Consider the following 24033-nt stretch of genomic DNA (forward strand, 5'->3'; position numbering starts at 1 on the left):
CCTCCACTCCCCCCAAACACAGCCCAATACATACCTGTGACCCCAAATGCCTTTTGAAGTTACAACAGATCATGTTTCAGTTAATAAGTCTATTTAAGGCCTCCAGATAAAAAATAATCCACAACAATTGAGTATATTTATTTCATGAAAGTATTTTATACCCAAATAAGTGATATACAATAACCAATGTTTAAAATGATTGAGGTAAATGCCTAACACCGTTAGTATAAATAAGGGATAAAAAATTTTAAGTGCACTCAATGTTTAGATCCATGTGTTTGTGTCTGGTTACTGCCTGGGTACACAGTGACAAAGGTACCCAAGGAGTAACTTTCATGACCATTTCCACAGGTGGAAAACGACAAAAACATACTTGATATCATGGCTTAAAGTGCAGAAAATAGTCAGAAAATTAGCTGTAATAACAGTGCCATTAGCTCAGAGCCTACCAGACTGAGAAAACTAAAAATAACCATGTCCCATTAGCTTCTAATTCTGTGTGTCTTAAACAACAAGAAAATCCCACACTTCTTAGTCACTTTGTAAAAGATCCACAAATCAAAGAAAAATTCAGCTACTTATCCAGAACAGCAGGGAATTTTACAAAATAAACTCAGAAAACTGATTTTCTGGACTTCCATTTAGAACCATATAACTTCTAAATACAAAATTTACAGACAGAAGTAAAATTTTTACACCTGACCACACCCTTCCAATCAGTTGCTGTGGTGTGAATACCAGGTCTTTTTTTTTTTTTCCTTTAGTGGGGGATTTTAGGGGCCTGTTTCCCCAAGACAGAACGGGTAAAATTCTGTCTTGGATGGGAAAAGATAATTTGTGCCTACTATCAACATTTTGTGGTTTGGAATGCTGCTTCCTTATTGCCTTTACTAAAGCAATGCTTCCAGTGCTCCATGAACAAACACCTGTGAGTCTGTAGTTACAATCCTCACCATCAGATTTACATCAGGGATAGAATATATTTGAAGCGTGTAATGGCAGAGCTGAGAAAATCCAGTTTGGCCTCTGTACGCCAGGACTTTCACTTCACAGCTGAAAACACCAAGTGGAAAGCTGTTTGCTGCTTGTGAACCACAACTGCTGCTGGAAAAAACAAAGAGACCAGCAGGTTGTTTTGGGTTTTTTTTATAGTTATGTTTTTAGAATACAAAGGCACCACAGGTGACCTTGTCAACACTTTGCACTGCAGTGCTGCTGACAGGAGAGCTCAGTTCCCATCTGCTTCAGCAGTAACCACACTCTGCAGCTGAACTCCACAGGCACTTTGTGCAGATTGCAAATATGTTGGAATAACCTGGGATGGAGGCTGGTGTGAGACCACGTCCAGCCCAGGCTGTCAGGCACAGTTCCACTGGACTGTCACAGTTCCTCCTGTCTCGTGGCAAAATCCCAAGTTTCTATTCCACAGGGATAGCTACAACTAGTGATAGCTAGTTTGGTTTTTTCCCCCTTTGGCTTGAAACTTGTCTCAGTTGTCTCAGTTTGTGTTCAAAAAACAGCTCTTACCCATTAAAGCCCAAAGCTACTCTACAGAAGAACTGTGCTCCAAAAAATTCAACTCCTAGACATAGCCAGAATTACCAAAGCAGCCCGGGACAACTGCTGGAATCTGTCCTGGCCAAACCTCTTATCTAGGAGACCAAATGGAGCTTTTTGCTTAGAGGAAATGAACAACACAGTAGCCTTGCTGTCACAGAGGTGTCTGAAAGAAAGCAGCAGTATTAATTACAAATAAACAAATAACCTACTTTCATAAATAAATATACATCAAGAAAAGTTGTCTTCCAGATCCTTTGGAAGCAAAAATGTATAATGAGTTATTAAATACAACACTTCAGCAAGGAGAACACTTTTCTAAACAAGGAAGACCAAGGCATAGCTAATTACTTGGGAATCCAACACAGAGAAAGCACCTTTTGCTGCTTGCTTCTGAGGATTTATTAAAAATATATTTTCAATATAAAAGTATAAAATAATTACTACTTTGGCTTGGAAAAGAAACAGCAGTGGTTCTGATTTTCAAGCAAAAAAAAATTATCCAGTGAAAATTTCCATCTAGTTCCTTCTTTTTAAAAAAGGATTCTTAAAAGAGAAACAGGCAAATCTATCTCTCCAGATAATATGTGCCAGCTCATGAGAACTTTAAAACAGTTATTGCTTTTATTTTCTTCCATGGAAGAGAAGAGTCGAGTCTCATTCCTACTCATGTGGCCACACCACATCGCAGTAAGTCTAGTCCTGGGTGTTTAGCAAGTTACAAAATGTGTAAGTGCCACGGGAAAAAGGCACTGGAGAAATCAGCAAAGTAATAATTACTTGGCAGCAAAACATACTGGGGAAAGTGCTGGGAAAGCTTTCACTCCTACCATCTGTCAGGCTTTCCAGGGAGAGCAGCGCTAGCACTGAAACCGAGCGCTAATTGCTGCATGTCCCAAGTAATTTGTATCATGCCATGCAATATGGATAGGACAAGCAGTATCTTCTAGTAAATGCCAACATGAGATAAACAGAGAAAAAAAATCCACAACTTCTCTATCCGTTCCTAACAAATACCCAAATGTACAATGTTATTTTCCATGTATTTATACAGCCACCATTCAGCATTAACGAGAAAGATGCGAGACAGTGTTCACAGGAGGAGGGCTGCACACGCAGTGCAGTCACACCCCACCATCCATTCCTTCAGATAGCAAAACTTGTATGAAAGGAACATTTTTCCCTCTCTAAAGGGTTAGAACAATATTTATAATTATTCTTTAAACGGTAATCAGCAGTTCAACCAGTTCATCCACAGGGATTCACCATAAGGCAGAAGCAGAATAGTGGGTTTATTTTCTTAAGCACAGGTTTAAACAAAATTGGTGACAGCTGAGGTGACAGCATCACCTCTGTGATCCAGCTGATCCTGGAGCCGTGCAAATTCAGCAAGTTCATTGAGTTCCTGAAATTGCCTGTCTGTTTTGTGGCTCACCAGTGACCGGTAGAAGTGGACTGCAAACACAATGAAAATCAATCCAAAGGGCACCATAATGGACGTCGATGCAATGGCTGCTGCCTGTCCTGATGTGATGGTAGAACTGTTGCTCTGTGGGGTGTTGTCAGTTTTCTTCTTTAAAGGAAGGAACTTCACCCAGCATAGTAACACCACTTCTGCAAGAAAGAGCAAAGTCCCAATGACAGTGGAAAATGCCCACGCGAGCTCAATGTGCCGGTGCATGCGCTCGTGAGGAGATTCCTTGACAGAGTTGAGGTTATGCACATTGCTAACAGCCTCTATGTTTGGAAGGATGCAGGTACTTATCATGAGTGCAAAAAGGTGAACTGCAACAAGCACAGTAGTGCAGGCACTGAAGGCTATCAAGAGCCCCTGAGGATAGTCGTGGTCTGGGTCAAGCTGAACTTCCACCATAGCCACCTGAAAAGGAAGGGGGAGAGAGATGCAGTTACCTACATCTTGTATTATTTGACTATAGTTATTCAAGGTTTACACCATGTTTCTGGAAGCTCATCTGATCCAAACAGAATAAGTTTGTATTTACATTCCCTTCATGTCAATCTGCAACCTCTTCATTAGGTCCAAGTGTAGGTCTGAGCTATCAAGCAAAGGCCACTGTTTTCATACTTTACTGTTCTGTTGCAGAGCAAACCCACAACCACCTTGCCACCTCCAGCTCATGCCAGCAAAACAGCTGACCCTTGTGAACATCCTTGGACTCCTTAAGGGAAATATTTCTTCTTTTGTGTTATATTGAAGACACAGCTTTTGATCTTTACTTATGAAGCCTTTGAAGTATCTGTGAAAGGCTGCAAAGGCAGGGACTGCCTGAAACAACCTTGGTGGTCCTTTCTCCTTGGCTATTTGGGTTTAAGTTCTAAAGTGCAGAAACCTTTCATGAGATCACCTTTCCATGGGGCTCTCAGCTATATTCTTTAATACTCAAGTATTTAAATGGACTCTGGAACACAGATTCATAATGTGAATCTCCACAATGCCCATGGCAGCCAAGCAAGCCTGTTGGAGGCTGGAGGAAACACAATGCCCCCAGAAAAGATAACACGGTGCTCCCAGGCATCAGTGCTCCCCCAAAGATGAGGCTACTCAAGAAGATGTTCCAGCCCTCCACTACCACATGCAGTCATGACCTTCTTGTAGCCTTAGATCTCCAAGCATGCCTGTGCCTAAGATTAAATAACAGCCCATGGAAACTCATAAAACCAGCTGGAATAATTCTGACAAATAAAATTAATTAGAATGCCTTTTAGCTGGTTTTAAATCTGCCAGGTGGTTTTGTGCATATGTGCAATTGATGAGTGGTGTTATTCCCAACAGCTCTCCTGAAATGATCTTTCCTGATAAATTTGCCTTTCAGACAAAGGCTAGTTCCAAAGAGGGAATAATGCACAAAGGTCTCTACGTTCAGCTCTTTCTCAAAAAAAACCTCATTAAACAGACAAAATACAGGTAAAATGCATAGGAAAAAACTTAAGAGTAATCTGAAATACAAGCACATCAAGCTGATAGGAAGAAAGATCCATGGGTAATACAGGTGCAGGGAGGCATGGAAACCAGGGCTCAAAGACACCTGCAAAAGCAGCAAGAACATTCAACCCTCACTACTTGGCAAGAGCTGGGCCAAGCTAACCCAGTCCTGGATCCCATCTTCTTACGCATGTTCCAGGACACCAGAACTCTGACTCACTAATACACCCAATACATTAAGGCAACCCAGGGTTTTGCTCAGACATGTTTCAACAGGCATTCGAGGCCATTTGCCAATTGTTTAATTCCTTTATTGAAAGCTTTTATTGTCATAAGCCTAACAACCCAGCCAACTAGCAAGCAGTTTCCAAGTGTTCTGAGAAACTCGACAAGAAATTATATTAATGCATATACAGTCCTTGCTCGAGGATTTAAAAATACCATTTTTCAGCTGTGGGAAACTTCATGATTGAGAGGATAAATATTTGCTTGTCAGGTCTCTCTTCTGCAGGATTGCTTGTTAAGTCTCAATGTACTCGTGGGATGCTGGGCTTCCTGTATTTTTCACAGAACAATTGCAATCCTTCACCACTGAGGATTCATTTTCATACTTAAAGATTTTTCTTGTAAGTCTTCTGCTGTGCCTAGACTCAAAGCTATCCAGAATGACAAGACACTTTAATCCTTTATCCTAGTTCTTAGTATGATAACATAAACATGGCACTAAAGAGCTTCATGAGATTAAGACTTTATTTTATTTTAAGAACTGATTGTATTTAGTTTGCCAAAGATTGAAGGTATTTTATATTTCCATTTATCAATGCCTCCATACTAATGATATCAAGCATCTGATTTTGAGCTCCTTGTGTTCATGTCTGGCAGAGAAACCCCAGCCTGACCCATGAGTGAAAAATCAGTTAATGTTTTCTGTCTCCTCAAACTCTCAGCAAAGTTAATTTGGGAACTCTTTCAGTGTAAACTAGCAGAAAAACTGCCAACTCTTTTCAAACTCCCAGTTTCCTTCCTGGGCCAAGCTTGAGCCAGGCACCTAAAACAAAAAGTTTCATTTTTCACCGTGAGGGCCTGTGCCTGTTTTCTGACAGACACAAAGTGTCAGAAGTTCTTCCCTCCTTTCCTCATGCTGCGATTTCAAAATAAACAGATCACAACTGCTCGTGTAAAGTAATACCTGCAAGAACCGGGCCCTGATGAGGTCACCTGATATGATCCAAATTCATACAAAGCCTGAACTCACAGGTTCCAGGCAGGATATGTTCCTGCTCTACTCGTTCAGAAGAGCTGCTCAGGGCAGGAACTGTCGTCAGTGGCTGCACACTTTCCAACACAACACTTTTAGCACCTTATCCTTCACCACTTTCAAAGCTTCTCTGAGCACTTGCTGCAGGATTTGACCGTGCAGCTGCTGTGCTGCAAGTGCGCTGCCTCGCTGCGTAATCAGGGTAACATGGGCTGGAAGACACCTCAAGAGGTCATCTGGGCTAATCCCCGGTTCAAAGAAGAGCTAACTTTAACTTCAGATCATCCTACAGATATGACTGACAGATTTACTACGGCTCTTGACAAAGCTGTACATCTGAAGTAAAGCTTCTTGACAAAACTGAAGGACCCATGACATTAGGACACAAGACTGAAGCTCTCATAAGCCTATAAACGGTGGGCATTCAGATGTTTTTAGAAGATAACTGAATTTTGGCACATAACTGTGTTAAGCTTTTAACAGTCCTGGATTTCAGAGTCACAGCAGCCTGATTACAACCATATTGCAGGAAATTTAATAATGTGCTCCCTCGAAAAATCTGCACTTCAACTTCTTTTTAAGTTCAGTATACTGACCAAGTTCATTTCACTTACTTATTCATAAGGCTCCCATGTCTTATTAGACCAGAGGGGCTTAAATAAAGCTCCTGCTCTTAAATTAAAATCACAGGCTTACATCTTTTTCAGATCAGTAGACAGTAGAGAAAAGGAAAGAAAATGCCTTATCTCAAGTAAATCTGTATTAACTATGAGCTATTATTTATTATTTACTTCCTCTCTTCCCCTTCCCCACAAAGATGCCTCTGAGCTCAGGTTGGTGGGAATATAACCCTGTACTGGGACTGCATCTTGTACAGTCTAGCATGTCAGGAATAGCTAAAAAGAAAGCTGTGTGCATCAAACATCATAACTGCATTTTTGAAGGCCCATCCATCATTGCTTGTCTATGGGTGGGACCACAGAGGAAACTCAATAATGAGCTGAGTGTCAGAGCACCACTGGGAATCGCTCCTCTGGCTGGCTCCCTGTTTTCCTGACAGTACAATTCACTCCAGAGACAGAGGCACAGAGCCAGGCTCTCACAGACTGTCTGCACCATTCATAAAGAGTTATAAACAACTCATACAGAGGCTCTGTATGAGCCAGAAGAACTCACCGGAAATTAAAAACAGATAAGTCAAAATAATGATCTTATTTACTGGTTTCATACAGAAGGGAAACTAAGCATCATTCATCCATTAGTCCAGGATTTTGACTCTGCAGATTATTGTTTGCTGCAGAATGGCAATACACATTAATATTTGCTGATGCTGACACTGGAACACAAATACAGGATCTCACTGCTAGCAAACATGAAAAGGCAATACCCGTGTGATTGGAGCAAATGCATCTTGAGGAGGTAATGCCCTTCTACACAGTGTAACTTACAGCAAATCCATTCAGTAAGTACAAGTTCAGATTATCCAGAGGCTCAGTATCCTCTTTACATCCTCCAAACTACAGCAGCCACCCACAGCTGCTCCAACACAGAACAGCAGGAGCCCCAAACACTCCACTCTGCCTGCCTTGCTCATCTATAGCCGAGACAGGGATGTTAAAGGAGGCACAAAACTTTCCTTTTGTGACTGAAATAGAAGAAACTTTTTGCATGGGGGAAGATTCTCCAGCACAGCTGTAACCTGTAAGTGCAGGAGCACTACAGAAGGCTAAGAGGAAACAGAAGCCACAAAACTGGGCCTGTAACTCTTTGCTGAGGTTACAAAATGCCACTGGTTCATGCTATCCTACCAGCAACCCAGCTAAATACCACTTAAAAACTTCTATAGAGACTGTTTTAGTATTTAGAACAGCCAAGTGACCTTTACTAGACAAAGACACCTGTACAGCTGACACCAGTGGCCTCAGGTCCCACCTAACCTTACCTCAGCACCAGCTGTTATTATGGGAATCAATTTCATAAATATTTATCTCTGCAGTCAGTCTTCTGCAGAACATGACTGAAGCTGTCTTCAGAGACCATACTGGCCATATTTCAAAGGCAAGAGTTGACAGTTCTTTGATGATATTCAATATTTGAAGCATATATATCCCATCTAGACAAAGCCCAGCCAGCTTGGACCACTAGAGGTATTTAAAAGGAAACAGCTGGCTGGTAAATATCAACCTCTGAATCCTACATAGAAGGAAGCCAACCACAGTGTATAATTCAGACCCGTAGTTCTGACTCTGTTATTTTCACAAAGCTGTTAATTGGTGCCAGGAGGAGATGTGGAGTTTTCTGGTTTTATAACTAGTGGCATTTAACAACTTTCCTATGGTTTCTGACTCCCATATTGTAAAATTGTCGTGCTACTGTGTTATGCATCCCTGGTGACAAAATGATGCCAAGAAGTCAGAATAATTGTTCAGACAAAAATAACCTGCCAGCAGCCTATTCACTGTAAAAAATGGAAATAAAAATAGATAAAGCCAAGCATGAGAGGGAAGATCATGCAACAATATCTGGGCTATAATACAGAAGTGAGAAATATCTGATGCCCCCACCAGTGTATGGAATGAATCCTTCATTCTTTAATGCACTACACATCCCCTACAATCTACAATTTCTTTACCTCTAACAATTAGGGGATTGATACTACTAGCTGGCTCCATAAAAAGTGGAAAAGTGTACTAAATGAGGTTATAAACTTAATGGACTTTCCCTTAGACATATGGTACTGGATGATAGCATCCATGGAAACCTGAGTGAAGGAAATGCTCAGGTTTACTGGGGCGAGCTCAGCTCTCACATCAGTTGCCATCACCAGCCCCTGCAACTGCTTCTGAAGCTCACACACAGTAGCAAATCCTGATGTGAAGCTCTGAAGCAAAACTTATTGTAAAACAGATTTTTAATGTCCTCTGAGGAAACATGACACTTCAGGGTTTGAAAGCTGCTGAGCGTTTCATACTCCACCTCACCGACCCAAGCAATGCCTTGCCTTTGGCATGCCTCATTCCACCAATCCTGAGGAAATCAACTTTGCAGAATGGCTGCAGCTAGACATAAAAATAGTCCATGAAAAGGGAGCAGTTCAACGGGGATAAACTTAGCTTCTACTAGAGGATGCAAGCACTCTTTAATCAAAGAGCAAGGATCAACGGGGCTGGCATGGAAACCGGCACATTCCTCTCCTGACAATTCCCATCAATTCACTGGGTGGTCCTGGACGTGTCACTTAAGCTATTTCTTCCTTGCCTGATAAGGAAAAGAGGAACAATGACCCTTCGTTGCTGTTGCCAGCTTTGATCCAAGACTAGAATGTACTTCAGCAGCATTTTGTTCAAGCATCAGGTGCCAAAGAACCGAAGGCAGTAAACAATGCACAGGCGTGACAGAACAGCCCAGCTTTTCAAGGCAGAGGAACAACTCTAAAAGATCAGCAAAGATTTTAAAAGACATCTAAAAATATTTGAAAGTTAACTCAGCTCTTCTGAACCAAGATTAGGAAGTCTTAGCTAGAGGACTAGGACTAGGTCTGTTGGTACAAAAGCAAAGAGACTACGGCTGGATTTCCACACAGAACTTGTTAAAGGAAGAAAAAAAAAAGTGGATTTTTTTTCTTTGGAAAAACTTAAATATGAATGTTCACATGTAACATTCCTGGCAATTCGAGATTTTCTTAATTGGAACGAAGTGGCTTTTTCCAGAAATACCCTAAGCAACAAATTCAAAAGCAGCAGTTTCCAACAGCAGGAGACTGAACCCCTAGAATTCTAGAGAACTGAATTAAGAGACAAGTAGAAGCCTCACCTCATACATCCACGGATTTTGAGACCGCGTACCATGTATTTAGAGGAAAACCAAGGAATTCAAGACGTTAAGGATGACCTTAAAACAACAGCATTTACACTGAGATGCAACCTCCCTTAGAAAGAAAATTTATAAACCCCAACAAACAAAATTTTCCCCACGTTCTCCCTCAATGTAAAGGGCTGCCTCAAAGTGCTCTGAGAGGCAGAACGGGTGCTCAAGGAGGAGAACTCATGATCAGAAGCGGAGCGTGAGCTCCCGGCCGGATGCGTTACCCAAGGAGAAGCGACTGAAAGGCAGGAACACAGCCGCCTGTCAGTCACCCGGGCAGCGCTCCGCCACCTCCCGAAGAGCTCTGGTCTGTTTTTAGCCATTGAAGGAGGACAGTGACATTTATTTGACCGTCAGGAGGCTGCTGTGTTTTCCAACAGCATCACTGGAACAATGGCTCTGGAGAGGAGCAGATTCAACGGCTGAAAATACTCAGTTTGTTAAAAGAGGGGCAAAAAATCAAAATAAAGCAAGTCAGAGGAGTGAAATTGCGAATTTATAAACCGTGAAGCCTTTTTAACAGCTGCATAAAGGGGCTGAGGACAGAGTTTGCAGTTTTGCCTGTCAGATGTCTGGGCAGATGAGGAAGTCTGTGAGTTACTGTATTTCAAATTATATGGAACTTCCATATATGACATAATTCGAGTAACTAGAAAGCGCTTCACATCAAACTCGAAAGAAAACACATTTCGAAAGGAAAAAAACGTTTCTAGACCACGCACAAAATCTCAAACCAAGTAACATTCAAGTTTTCCTTAAAGAAAAACTAGAAACCTCGCAACTGCAAAGGACTGATGATGGATGAGCCTGAGCGGCACCACAAACTTTACTCGGTCGTATTTCTTGGTTTATTTCAAAGCAGCTGCAGCGCAACAGCTGCCCCTGCCCTCGCTGAGCCAGGCGTGCGGTCTGAGAGGAGCGGGATGGAAACCCCGCAACCCGGGCAGCGCTGCGGGCTCCGTGCGCGGCCCCTCGGCTCCCGACACCGGAACACGACACGGTGACCCCGCAGCACACGCGGCAGGCACCGCGGCTTCTGCGGTCCCGAGCATCCTCCACGGGGAAAATACGTAGCAATCAAACAAATCTTGCACTATCTGGCGGAGATAAAAGCCAAGAGGCAGCTCTGAGCTCGTGCCAGGACGCGCTCCAAAACAAACGAGCTACCGAAGCGAGCTGCCGGCAGCGCTGCCCGGGGCGGGCCGGGCGCTCCGGGGCGGCGGCAGCAGCGCCCGTCCCGCTCCCCGCCGCCCCAGGTGCCGCACGCCGCGCCGGGCCCGGCCCCCCCGGCCTCACCGCAGCGGGCTCCGGCGGGAGAAGCAGAAGCGGCGGCAGCGCTCTCGGCCCCGGGCCACCCCCCGCCCGCCGGGCCAGGCCGGGCGCTCACCATGGCGAAGCCGGAGAGCAGCGCGGAGGTGCGGCTGGAGGCTTTCAGCTTGGCTCGGCTCAGGTAGAGCTTCCGCCAGGACAGCGCCTGCATCGAGTGCTCGTTCAGGCTCATGGGCTCGGGGCGGAGGAGCGGAGCGGAGCGAGGCGAGGCGGAGCGGGGCCGGCGGGCGGCGGCGGCTCTTTCCGGCGGAGCGGGCCCGGCCGCGCTAACACCCCATGGCGGCAGCGCGGCTCTGCCGCCCCGGGGCCGCGCCCGCCGCGCGCCCCGCGAGCCTGCGCGCCCCGCCCCCGCCCCGCCTCGCCGCGTTCCATTGGTCCGCGCCGCCCGCCCCCGCCCCCGGCCCCGCCCCGCCGCGCGCCGCCGCTTCCCGGCAGCCTCGAGCCTCAGCCCGGGCGGGCGCCGTGCCCCGGGGCGCCGCCCGCCGCCAGGGGGCGCCACGCCCGGAGAGCCGCGGTCCCTGAGGGCGCTGCGGGCCCGGCGGGGCTGTGGGGCCGAGCCCTCCCCGAGCCCTCCCCGAGCCCTCCCCGAGCCCCTGCCGCGTTCCCCGGGTGAGCAGCTCAGCCCGAGTGCAGCTGACGGGAATCTGGAGTTTCCGGTGGGTTTTTGCCCCTCAGCACAGAACGCGAACCCCTGCGCTCCCCAGGGCGGACAGGATGGGGTGTCCCCCTAACGCGTCCCTCAGAACAAAACACAGAGCCGTGCCTCAGCCTCTTCCTTCTGTAGTCCTAAAATGCCTAAACATCTAACCTGCACCTGTCCACACCGGACAGAACACGTGAATCCAGACCGGTTAGAACATCCACCCTCTCTTCTGATTAAAACTGACCCAGCTAACCCTTTGTCACGTAGTTCAGGTTTTTCACAACATGTCACAGGCCCAGAGCTCTTGATAAACCCGCCTTTATCAGCAAGCACTTGATAAGGTTGATTAAGCAGAACATTTCAACATCTACACATGCCAGTGTTGAAAGATTTTTTATTACCAGGTTCACATACACCCTTTAAACCATAATTCATTTTTTTCGGTGTTTTACAGAGGGAAAAGTGAGGCATAGAGCAGAATTCCCTCGTGAATACTTGTCAGAGTTCTGAAGGTGATTTCTGAAAAGGTGAGGTAATACACTGCTTGTGCCACATCAAATTTGTGCATCAGGAGACTTAAGGGATGTGTAAGAAACAAACCTGTTGCTACCAATTTGTAGTTAAGAAAAATAGGATTCTAACAATATAAATAATACTCGATGAGGATACTTTTACTATTAACAGGCACATGGATGGTCACCTAGGAGATGAATCCATCCTAGTTCCATTAGCAACCAAAAGCATCGTTACTTTGTATTGTTTTGACTTTTTCACCTTATTTACAAGTAGGAAAATCACGGCAGATTGCCTTTAACATTTCTGCTTTGTTCTTCACACCTTTCTGATTTGCAAGATGCTTCACTTCCTTAAGCACAACAAAGGGAACGACAGTCGATACCAACAAGGTCACTTGATGCTTTTCATGTACAAGGCATTCTTTTTAAAAAGATGTAGTGAAAACATCCAAGGAAAATAATAAGGGTTTGAAGTCTTCAGAGGCATTCCCTGTACCATGAGGATTTTATCTCATTCCCTTCTCAGGAAATAAACACAGTCCTCTTGTTATAAACAACTTGGGGTGAGATTTTTATCTACAGGGGCATTAAAACACCTCACTAGAAGAATGAGTTTGACTTAGTCTTTCCACAAAAGCCTTTGCTGTTCTATCACCAACTCCACGGAATTTTGGCCACAATCTTTCTCTTTTTTGGGCGACAGTGTTGCTGTGTAGGATCCATTTGAGTTGAAGTCCAGCATAAGTTAAAATTTAGATGTGGATTTGGCAGTGTTAGGTTTGTGGTTGGACTTGATCATCCTAAAGGTTTTTCCCAACTTAAATGAGTCTATGATTATAAAACACTACTCTTTCTTTGGTGTGCTTTAATTATTAACACCCCCCCCCCAATAAAAAGAAAAAACATAACAGAAGACTCCACAATCAGCATTCTCTATGTCTCCCACTGGTGCCTGAGGCTAAGAGCAAACCAGTTGTGATTTAGCACTTTTTTCTTGGGAGATATGATAACCATCAAAAACAGTGACTAGAACTTCCTCCACATCTCAGAAAAACATTTAAGTCTCTATCCTGTGGAATTATACACTTAAAAATATTTTGCACTGCTGCTCATAAGCTATGACAAATGTTTATGTACATGTGCATACCCAACGTGGATTGTTCACTATTTCTTCTTGTTTCTGTGCAAAATTCTGGTTGAACTGTGACACCATGAGGGAGTGCTACTGCACTAGGTCTCGACCTGTTCCCTAAAATCAGATTTCTCAAAAAAAACCAACCACCTGCAAGAGACATCCATCTGATCAGGACTTCAAGTGTCTCTGTAAATAATTGTATTGAGATAGACTCTTTCAATTCACTGTTCCTCTTTTTTCCTGCCTATCACTCTTATTCCTGTTTATTGGAAAGGGCTTTGAAAGATACAACGACATTAAACACTGAGGTTCCGCTGAGTTTGTATTTCATTCAGAGAAACAGTATGAAAAAGGACCTGGAGAATCAGCAAAGGCATTTCATCTCATGCCCCTTTCCAAACCAGACCCATGAGTCATTTTCAGATTCCAAGTCTCAGTGTTGTAGCTTTGAAATAAACATTCCTTTCCTGTAAGAAAGAAAAGAAACATCAGTTTGTTAAACAGAAAAAAATACATTAAGGATGAACTTGAGGACCACAGCAGTGCACCCTTTCCCTTTTCTGCCCATTTTACAGCTCCATCTGAGTACAAACTAAACAGGATAAATGATTTCCAACTCTATTACTCATTATGACACACCTCTACACTGCCACTCTAGAGTGAGCTGAAACTAAAAGAGTCAGCCATGCTTAATTAACTCTTAGAAATGCTTCAGGGAGTTCTTCTGAAGTCACGCTGGGGCTCAGGGCCGGGGTTTGCTGTCACCTGTGACCCGTGCAATTGCGGAAGGCCACCAAAAGGGTGTATCCTGCCCTCTCCCTTCATCTCAGCCCTCTCCAGCCTCTGCATCGCACCGATCAAATGGCTGCAGAGCTTCAGTGGATTGACCTAATGAAATAATTTATTATTTTTTTTCTTAATGGCTGAGTTTGCTGCCGGATCGGGTCACTGAACTGACTCTCCCCGTGGCTGCAGCACCACCAGACCTAATGCAGGAAAAGCGAGGGATGTACATGCAAGAGAAAGGGAGCGGGCCCTTTCAGCAGCAGCCTGTTATTACCCCTAATTAGAGGTAATGTCAACCCGTTCTCTGGATCATTTATGCATGAACACAATCGGAGCAGGTGGCAGAAGTCCAAGTTTCTTTCCAGAAAGCCCTGAGAAATCTGTACGCTGTCACAAGGATACTCGCAGTTCTTTTTTTCTGCTAAAAATGTACTTCTGTATTTTCTGTAGGAGGCTGAATAGGTTCGCTGAGTACCCTGTGATTAATGTGATCCGGTGCTGAGCACACCGAGGTGCTGCCCTCGGCAGAGCAGCTTTGCTAAAACGGATCTCCAGCTCCACATGCAAATCAGCACTTCCATTTGTTCCTGTTACTGCACCCAGCCCGAATCAAGCCACCACAAAGTGGAAGTCATGGTAGATCTGCGTTAAAAACAACACATTTGAACTTGCAAAGGCAAATACAGGTTTGCCAGCAGTCCCAGGGAGGTTAAGGGAAACATCTTTGCAAATCTCATCTAGAGTAGAGCTTAACATTTAGTTGATGGAATTTCTGCAGGGGAAAGATTTTGATCTGCCATGTCTAGAAAAATTGTATTTCAGCTTCCTTCTTAAAACAGATAAATACTCATCTTCCATCCTAACCCAAGGTAAAGGAACTACAGAATGGTAGGTCTTACAGGATAAACAGTATTTTCAAAAATGTTTTAAGATTAGTCCAGTCTATTCTGTGCAAGGGGAACTAACTGTTTCAGAGCTCAGTGGGGTGAAATGATCCCATGTCTTCACAGAGCCTTCCCCAGCCGAGAACTTCAGCTCTGGTTTCAGCATGAGCCCTGCAGTACAACATTAATTAAATGACAGCTCCCAGTTCCAAGCTAACGAGGTCAGGATCCAGCGCCTTGGCATGATTAGACCTTAAATAATTTAAGCTACATTAACATCTAGCAAAAAAAAAGTTTTAGTGTTTTTTTCAGAGTTCAGCCCAGCCACTTTCCCAATATCCACGACCCCCTTTCCACAGCTGATGCTGTGGTTTTGACACTATATCACAATGTCAAAAAAGCAGAGCATTTGGATGTGTTTTTCCCATATTTTGGACTGTGAAGAAGGCCAGTCTTGTGTCAGCCCTGGGATGTCCCATCCAAGCACTGCCTGACGGGGCCCAGCTCTGGGCACTGTTGGAAACAGTGCCACGATGTGCTCAGAGGGGAAACCAGGCCCAACCCTCATCAGCCAGCACTAAGCATGGGAATTTAATATTGCTTCTAAATGTTTTATCCTGTCTAATGCAGCTGTGGATATGGATATTCTCATCATCTACAACCTCCACATTTCCCCTCCCCTTTTTTTCCACGGTTCTTTCAAGTTTGGGATAGGTTTTTTTTTTTATTTACAGATTATTTCCATGGTATAAAGAACTGTAGTTGAATAGGTATAATTCCTATCTTAAAACAAACTTTAAAAAGTGTCTTCTATTTTTGGAGATCTATAGATAGAAACTGTGTTGTTTCTGAAGCATTTAGTTCCACACTTCCATAATGTGCTCTGATGTTTCCAGGTGTACGTGATGGATGCAGTCTTGGTGGGTTTGCTTGATACACCAAGAGTCTCAGATTGTCCACGTCCAAAAAAAAAATATTTAGAAAAATGAGTTGATTTCCTTTTATGTCTCTGTTTTGTCTCTTTTGGTAGACTTTTGCAGCATGGATGGATGATGTGTTTTTTGTCTGATGATTCTCTAGTAACATCCATTTATCTTGTATTCTGACCTCAATCCTACAGATGTGCACCTGTATTTAATTTTAAGATTGAGTAATCTTGGCTGAAAGGTCGAGATATGTATATATCTCCTCAGGATTATGGATTAATAATGCACTTGCTCCAACAGACATCTGGAATCCACACTTCAATATATAGCCTATAAAACACTTCCATACCATAATAAAGTTCAATCATCTGCAAACGGGGAGATGTTAGAGAAAGATTACATGATTTTTCAAGATTCTGCAAACAGTTCTTGGCAGAATCAGAAGGAGAAGCTCGCTGCCTTAAATCCTGTTAGAAATCCATCCTCTCCTGCCTTTATCCATGGATCATTAAAATAGGGATTGTTCCAAAGAGATCAACGGCTAGGCCTGCAAAGTTGAATTTTAATGTGGTTTAAATTTTGTATTAACACTTAATATATTTCCTATAATACCTTGGGTGCTTAACTGATTGCAAAAAGCAAACCAGAGGAGCACTGCCAAAGCCATCAGCCCCGACCCTGGTCTGGGTATCCTTTGATGTTCCCTTTCTTGGGGGATGTGGAGGGGAAGTAAAGGATGTCACTTCAGAGAGGAGCCACGCTGTGGAACCTGGGGGCTGTTCAAAACCTGCACTCTGACCCTGCTATTGCAATCAGATGGTCCCAATACTTGCTCAGCATCAATTTAGAGTAGATGTTAGGGGGTGTTGTAGAAATGAGACCCGCCGATAGTTTTAGGAACTGCGGGATCTCCATCCTGCAGATTTTTTGTATCAGCAACTACTTTTAGCTTTTTTTTTCCTTCTTTTTCATGCGATTTCTAACTACCTGTTGTACATGCGTATTGCAAAGGCAATTTTGGTTTATATAACACCTGTTTAACACTATTTACAATAAATTCTAGATTTTATGGCCGGTTCTCATAGGGCACGTGGGAGAAGCGCCGGGAGCGGTGCCGGCACCAGCCGGGGTGCGCGTTCCGCGCCGAGCTGCACCGCACGTGCGGCAGAGGCACGGAGCGAAGCCACCGCCACAATTAACCCCAAGTCCGTGTATTGTAAGATTATTTTCAAGTGTTTGCTGCATTAATTCGCCACTCTTTACCCCGGCTTTACGCCGTTGGGGTCGGGCACACTCTCGGAGCTCAAATTACCCCCGGTTAAGCAGAACCGCTCAACTCTTCGGGCACATCCCGGGTGCTGCGGTACCAACCCAGGGACCGTCCGCGCCTTTGTGGGGCCCCGTCCCCGTCCCCCCGCTGCCGCTCAGCGCCTGCGTGCCGCGCACTCGTGACCGAACACCGCACGGCGGGGCCGGCGGCCAGCACAGCGCCGGTACCGCCCCGGTACCCCGGCCACCAGAGCGCCGGTACCGCTCCGGTATCCCACCCATCCTCCCATCCCGGCCAGCCCAGCGCCGGTGCTGCCCCGGTACCCCGGCGAGCCCCCCATCCCGACCAGCACAGCGCCGGTACCGCCCCGGTATCCCACCCAGCCCCCCATTCCGGCCAGCACAGCGCCGGTACCGCCTCGGTACCCCGGGCATTCCTTCCCATCCCGGCCAGCCCAGCCCCGGTCCTGTGCCGTGCCCCCGGACATCAACCCCGCCCGCCCCGGCCAGCCCAGCCGGTACCGCGCCGTGTCCCCGGTCCGCCCCCCCGCCATCCCCCCGGCCCCGCCGCTGTTTACGTTCCGGGCACTGCGACGCCTGCGCCCCGCTCCGCACGCAGCGCCTGAACATGGTTCCTTAGGACTTTGCAAAAGGCATCGCCGCCGCCCCCCTCCCCTTCCCTCCCCCTTTCTCCCCCCCCCCAAAAAAAAAAAAAGTCCTGGTGCAAAATTGCAAAACTTTAGCGAGCCCTGGATGGCTTTTGTTTTGCCTCCTCCCCATTTGGGCCAAATATGCAGGACAGGAACTGTTGACAAATAAGTGATGAAACTCTCAAAAAAAATGGAGGCAAAGAAAGACTCTGGAAGAAGATTGGTGTGTAGCTGGCTTCGGTCTCTTTCCTATTCGTGCCTTTTAATTGATTTTGCTTAATTGTTTGCAAAGGGAGAAATGCATGTGGGACGTAGGCAGCGGAGCGACTTAGTTTGCAAGAGCGCGGCTGAGGCAGCGGGGAAGGGGTGGAATGGAACCGAGGGACGGGCAGGGTGGGACGATCACGGATCATTATTTTTTCCGGTGCGTGCGGGTTTGCGCCGATCCACCGCGCGTGTCCGCGGGGCTGCGGGGCGGGTTCGCAGGGCGAGAGCTGCCGGGAGAGGGGCAGAGCCGCCGGCGGCAACCGGGCGGTGCACCGGGCTCCCCCCGCTCCTCCGGGGACCTACCTTGTGCGCGGCCGGTCCCCGCCGCCTCCAGCCCCGTCTCCGCGCCCGCCGCAGCTTCCCCGGGGCAGCGTCGCCGGCCTCCGCCGGGCCTACCCTCCATCCCCCCGCATTGAAGTCGCTGCTGGCCCTCGGCCGCGGACCCCCGCGCTTTCGGCGTTGTCGAGCGTGCGGGGCGGCGGGGGGAGCGCGCGGGGGCTGCGCATCCATCGCGGCGTTACATAAAGCGATCTGGTTTTTAAATCGCCGCTTCCGGTGTGACTATGGAAACACTCGGATTATGTAAATACCGAAACCTGGATGCTGGGCATCAGATGCGAAGATTCGCCCCCCTTCCCTTCACCGGGGAATTTGCTCGTGTTCACGTATAATAATAATAATAATTAAAAGAATGATCCGGTCGTTAACGAGCGTTTACCGCCGTTCAAGCGTTTTTACGGGATTGCAAAACGCTTCGGTGCTGTAGCTTGTGAATTGTCGGCGAGTTACGCGTCCCCCGCTCGCCTTCCAGCGCCAGCCCCTGCTCAGCAGCCCAAGTTTGAGTTTTCCTGAAGCCAAGCACCTGTTATTCCTGCCGAGTTCCGTGTCACGGGATGGAAAAGGTGCATGCAGTGGGGTTGGAGCTTGTTTGGGTTCAGGTTTTGTTCAGTTTGTGCCTTGCCATCTTAATTATTTCCCCCGGAATGTGTTTATCAAACCGTTGTGCACGATCCATGTGCTTTCCTCGGTTTTTTCTTTTCCGGACAATGTGTTTTATTTTGGTTTTTGTGTCTTTTCTAGCGCTGCATCGGCCGAAGGCGGTACGATGAGAACGAGGACCTCTCGGACGTGGAGGAAATTGTCAGCATCAGGAGTTTCAATTTGGAAGAGAAATTAAAGAGTAAAATGTACCACGGGGATTTCGTGCATGCCATGGACGGCAAAGGTAACTCTGCCGGCCCGGGGGCTGTCCGGCCGCGCTGCCGCCGCCTCCACGTGCGGCTCCGCTCCGGCTTCGGATTTCGCGCCCGCGCCCCTGCCCGGGATCCGGTGACGCTGCCGGCCCGCGGGGAGCCGGGGGGCGGCTGCTGGTGGGGCCCTGCGGCCCGGCCCGTCCCGGGGGGCTGCCCCGGCCCGTCCCCGCGCACCCAGAGGGAGGCTTTTGCCCTGGCGCGGTGCTGGGACGAGCGCGGTGATCCATGGCAGCGCCGAGCGCTCCCCCCGCCGTGCCCCGCCACCGTGACCCCAGCGCAGCACCGGGCTGGTCAGGAATCAGGTCCTGGCACGGGAGAGGCCGAAACCCCAGCCCCCACTTAGCCAGAGGTGATTCCTGCTCCCCCTCCGCCCCCTGTTGAATCCAGGACCCCTTTTGCGAAAGGGTGCGATTGATGAGCCCGTTCGCCAGGCTCGGAGGCTTTAAAGTCAATAACTTCTTTGTGTGTCTATCATATATTAAATTACAGCGCTCCCCTCCCCAAAGTTACTCGCTTTGCTTAGGTGACTGGAATTCCGGAGCGGTAAGCAGAGCCAGACAGCCCAGCTCTGCCGCACGCTGCCCGGCAGGAAGGGAAACGGGAGAGGTTTGCCCGGGAATCAAACGGGCCAGGGGGGGTTGCAGGTCACCTTTATTTACCGCTGTGCTGTTGACACGGATCCCTAATCCCAGATGGCTATCACCAAAACTCGGCCTGACTGGGGAGCCTGTTTAGGATGGCTTTCTCAGGAAAGAGAAGTTTTGGCTGTAGTCCTCCTGCAATTGCTCTAGCTGTGTGGAGCCACTAATCGAGTTTAGAAAATTTCCTTTTCTCCCCTAGGCTTAGTTTTGCATGAGCATTTTAAGCTCCTTTTAGAAAAGTTGATGTGGTGGAGAAATTAAATACCTATCTTACTTAGGAAGGTATTTGTTTAGGAGATAAGCTCAACCCTGACCCCTCTTCCTCCAAACAAAACACAAGCAACTATTTTTTAGCTGGAAAATGTTAATTAATTTTCCAGAAAATGATTGCATTCGACCCTCAGTTTCCAAACACTCCAATGGTTGCCACTGCTCCATGCTAAAGATAGTACAATCCACATCTTCCCTGGCTTGGCAGCTCCAAAATCTCTGGGCAGCTCTCTCCTTTCTAGGGAACTTGAAAATAAATGAGTGTCTTTTGTTATTTTGTTGTGGTCTGTGTCGGCTTTGTTCAACCCCACAAGGGATTTAAATGCTTTGTTGGGGCATTAGGAAGAAAGGATCTGCCTTGCTATTTGCTCTGGTTTTATTTTTACTATTGGTTTACTTTTTTTTTTCTATAAACCTAAGAGTTGAATTGAATCTGGTTGAAACAATGACAGTAGTATGTAAGAATAAAACAAGTTACGTGAACGCGTGGAATTACTTGAGCAATATTTTTTTTTCTTTCCCACGTCCTTGTTTTTATTTTTAATGATAACTCATCTTGAAGTGGAGTGATTTTTGGCTTGAATGCAGTTTGTCAGTCTGCAAGGCAACATAGGTGCCTCTGCTTCTTCCACCAATATTACTCCTGATGTTTGTTGGCTTTCTGACTTGGATCAGTGTCTGTAAAAAGTCTCTGTAGTTTATTTATTTGCTTACCAAAAGGCAATAGCTTTAATGGGGATGCCTATGGGGAAGGATGACTTATTTAGCACAGAAATATTTACTTGGTAACCTTAGTTAAATGGAGTGTTCATTACACTAACTTTGACACTAGTGGCAATAAAGTTTCTGTAGCTTTAATGTTTCTGTAAATGGATAATTACAGTGCTCTGATTTGGTAACTCTTAAGTAGGAACATTACATCCCTACTTGTCATAATTACTAACTGAATACAGCAAAGAAAAAGTAAAAATAGAGGGCAGTACATGTGCAGGCATGGGAGTTTGGCCTCTGGCTCCCTTTCTTTCAGTGTGGGTTTAAGAGCAGAGAAACATCAGGAACAGAAGCTCAGGCTGAGGTGCTTGTGCTGGCCCAGGAAGCGTGGACAGCTGGAAGAATCTTGGAGTTAAACTGCTCGTGTGCACCTGAATAAACTGCAGGGAGTGGGCTCTGGCTTTGGCAGGGCATTTTGTAGTGCTGGACAGTCCAGCAATGCTTTCCATTTCAAGGCAGTGTATGGAAAGGCTTTAGAGAAGTCATTTTTTCCTGTAAAATGGGGGAATAGCAGAGCCATAGAAACAGCCCCTGACTGCTGCAGGAATTCCTCTGCTCTCTGTGGCAGAAGGCTCCAAACTGAGTGTGGGGTTTTGTAGCCATGGCTCACCCAAATCGCTGCCTTGTAACTTCCTCTCTAATCCCCAAATCACTGCTATTGTGTCAGACCATGCATAGAGAAATCCCCAGGAAAGGCCAGTCCTGTGTAATCCTCAGAGAGGAGCAACAAGGTAATTCTGGCCAGTGTTAACATGACAAATTTATGTTTAATTTTCACTTTGATTGTGTATTATACTGTGACTCCCCACAATTCATTTTGCACAGACTTCCTAAGAGCTAGGAGCTGTATAAAATCTGACTATCAGCTCCTGGAGTTACACTGCAGATTAATTAAAAGAAAAGTTGTTCTGTTGAAACCAAGAGTAACCCCCACATCAAAAGAATTATGCGTTCATGTAATCAGAGTGCTCTGCTAGAACCAGATAATGCTCACAAGAAAACATGTATTGATCTAAGTAGAAATGTGTAACTTAGGAAATCTAAACTTACACATACATTTCAAACTACCCATTTGCCCAAAAAATACCTGACTGATGTGCTGTATTTGGTCAGGATTATCTTTTAACTGTTAATTTGGTATTTCATTGCAGCCTGGGTGTTTCAACACAGACCTTAATTGACAAACTGACTGGCTTCTATTTTATGTGCATCAGTGAACAGGAAAAATAGGGAGCAGCTGGGACAGCATTGTCTGTCACTGGGTTTCCGGTTTGGATCTAAAATATGCATTCTCTTTCTATTTCTCTTTAGGTGATAGGGAGTTCTTTGGTGAGAAAAGGGAAATGGGGCGAGTCTGAGAAAATGGAACTGTGAGGTGCCAACACCGTTCTAATTGCTTTTGGATGTTGTTCTTATTCATTTCCACAGATTTTACTTTTGAGTATGTGCAAAGAGAAGCTCTCAGAGTTCCCCTCATCTTCAGAAATAAGGATGGACTGGGAATTAAGTAAGTTACAACCAAATTTTAGTGATTAATAAATGCTTTTATAAATAACCATTATGCTTTCTACTTGTATCTGATATTTCTTTTGATGATCTCAAAATGCATTGCAATTAGTAAGACTGTCAGCACCCTTGAGAGGAGGAATGATTATTTTCTGCTTATAAACAAGCAGATAATGAAGTCTCTAAAAGTGAAGTGCATACAGCATGGTGCTACACAGTCAAAAACATGTCAGCAGTGAAAGTTAGGAATGAAATCCAAAGGTTTTTGCACCCAATCCATGCTGTAATGGCACAACAAACTCCGTTCAATTTTTGACTGCTCAGTTCTTTCATTCATTGCAGGTGGAATTCTAATGATGCCTGTCGTTTTCCATTATAATTATGTCTCTTCAGAATGTTACAGCTTTGTAAATATTTAATAATTGTCTAGTTAAATATGAGATTACTGGAGCCTTTTTGAGGTTGCATTTTGTTAATATCCAGGATAAAGGATTTGGTATTTTAATAAGAAAATCCTGCAACTTTCTTTGTGAAAGTGACAGTGTCTAAAAGAGAAGTATTAAAAGCATTCTCGTTATCAATCTTTAATCCATAGTTTAGATGAATGTTCCTTGATACTTTTGGAAATTAGGATCATGTAACTGACTATTGCTGAAAGAAAGAAAAATAATTTTTTGAAAGCATCATTACTTTGCTCAGTTTCACCTTAGTTTCCAGCTGTGGAACACCTCCCCCGTTTAGGGGACCAAGGACTCCCAATTGTTATTTAAAAGGAATCAAGCCACCCCAGTATAAGTTAAAGAGAGAAAGAGACGACGCAGGGTTTGGGGTATTTGACAACCATGTGTCCTTTTACAAACAGGAGCTGCTGTGATGCTGCTGGTGATGTAGTAAAATAGTTTTATCTGTTGAACTCTGAACAAGAAGTGCTCAGTAGGCTCTCACTGTATGCATTGGTTTTAAACTGCTGCTTCTAAGGGGCAAGTGGTAAAAGCTTCAAGAATTTCTTCCTGAAGAAGCCATGAGCTGTTCAGTGAGGCTGGGGAGTGTTTAGGAGCCAGAGCAGCACCTTCCCAGCATCCAGATCGTCCTCCTGTGGTTGGGGAAGTTCACAGGAAATTCCCCTCAGTTCAAGAAGAAAACTGGGAAGATGTTTCAGTTCCTGCTGCTGTGCCAATGCTACCAGTTGAGCTCATGCTCCAGAGTGAGGTGTGGAAATGAGAGCTCATCCTGCAGACACAAACATTCCCAGGCTTCAGATCACAGGAGGCTGTGAACATCATGATGTGGTGGATTGGGTGATCCACATATATGTAGGCTGACTTTTGAGATACAATGGTCCACAAGATACATGATATAAGATTATTTTTTTGACTTTTGATGTTTTGAATATCTCTGATACAAGCTTCCACTTCTGCTTGTGCTGAGCAGTCAGCCTGCATGTCTGTGCCTGGCAGATGTAGAGAGCTGAACAGTTTGGTTACTGTGCTTGGAGGTACTCCGAAATGGCAAGGAATGAGAGGAATGAGGAAAAATCCTTACAATGAAACTCTGCAAACTGCTTT

At 45.6% G+C, this 24033-nt stretch overlaps 2 protein-coding genes and 1 long non-coding RNA gene across 7 annotated transcripts in view; 1 reads left to right on the forward strand and 2 right to left on the reverse strand.

Moving 5' to 3' along the window:
* Window positions 1–136: 136 nt before the first annotated feature.
* On the reverse strand, window positions 137–11283 carry ORAI1 (ORAI calcium release-activated calcium modulator 1). The gene is made up of 2 exons (XM_038152676.1): window positions 11011–11283; window positions 137–3436 (listed from the first exon to the last, which is right to left on the reverse strand). Exons 1-2 carry the CDS (start codon window positions 11122–11124, stop codon window positions 2870–2872), a joined length of 681 nt encoding a protein of 226 aa, XP_038008604.1. The 5' UTR covers window positions 11125–11283; the 3' UTR covers window positions 137–2869.
* A 2263-nt stretch (window positions 11284–13546) lies between these two features.
* LOC119707281 lies at window positions 13547–18468 on the reverse strand. Its single transcript, XR_005258740.1, has 2 exons — window positions 18331–18468; window positions 13547–13712 (listed from the first exon to the last, which is right to left on the reverse strand). It is a non-coding gene; the product is annotated as an uncharacterized LOC119707281 (long non-coding RNA).
* Window positions 17489–24033, forward strand: part of KDM2B (lysine demethylase 2B) — a 105970-nt gene continuing 99425 nt past the window's right edge. For 2 of the 5 annotated variants that reach the window (XM_038151965.1, XM_038151966.1), the window contains exons 1-3: window positions 17489–17983; window positions 19108–19252; window positions 22391–22469. In XM_038151965.1, coding sequence (XP_038007893.1) covers window positions 17933–17983; window positions 19108–19252; window positions 22391–22469 — 275 coding nt within the window. In that variant the 5' untranslated portion in view covers window positions 17489–17932. Of the gene's footprint in view, window positions 17984–18793; window positions 18930–19107; window positions 19253–22390; window positions 22470–24033 lie in introns of those variants that run through there. The other 3 variants (XM_038151968.1, XM_038151974.1, XM_038151967.1) reach the window with 2 other exon arrangements.

Source organism: Motacilla alba, chromosome 15 (assembly GCF_015832195.1).
Source record: "Motacilla alba alba isolate MOTALB_02 chromosome 15, Motacilla_alba_V1.0_pri, whole genome shotgun sequence".
Lineage (NCBI taxonomy): Eukaryota > Metazoa > Chordata > Aves > Passeriformes > Motacillidae > Motacilla > Motacilla alba.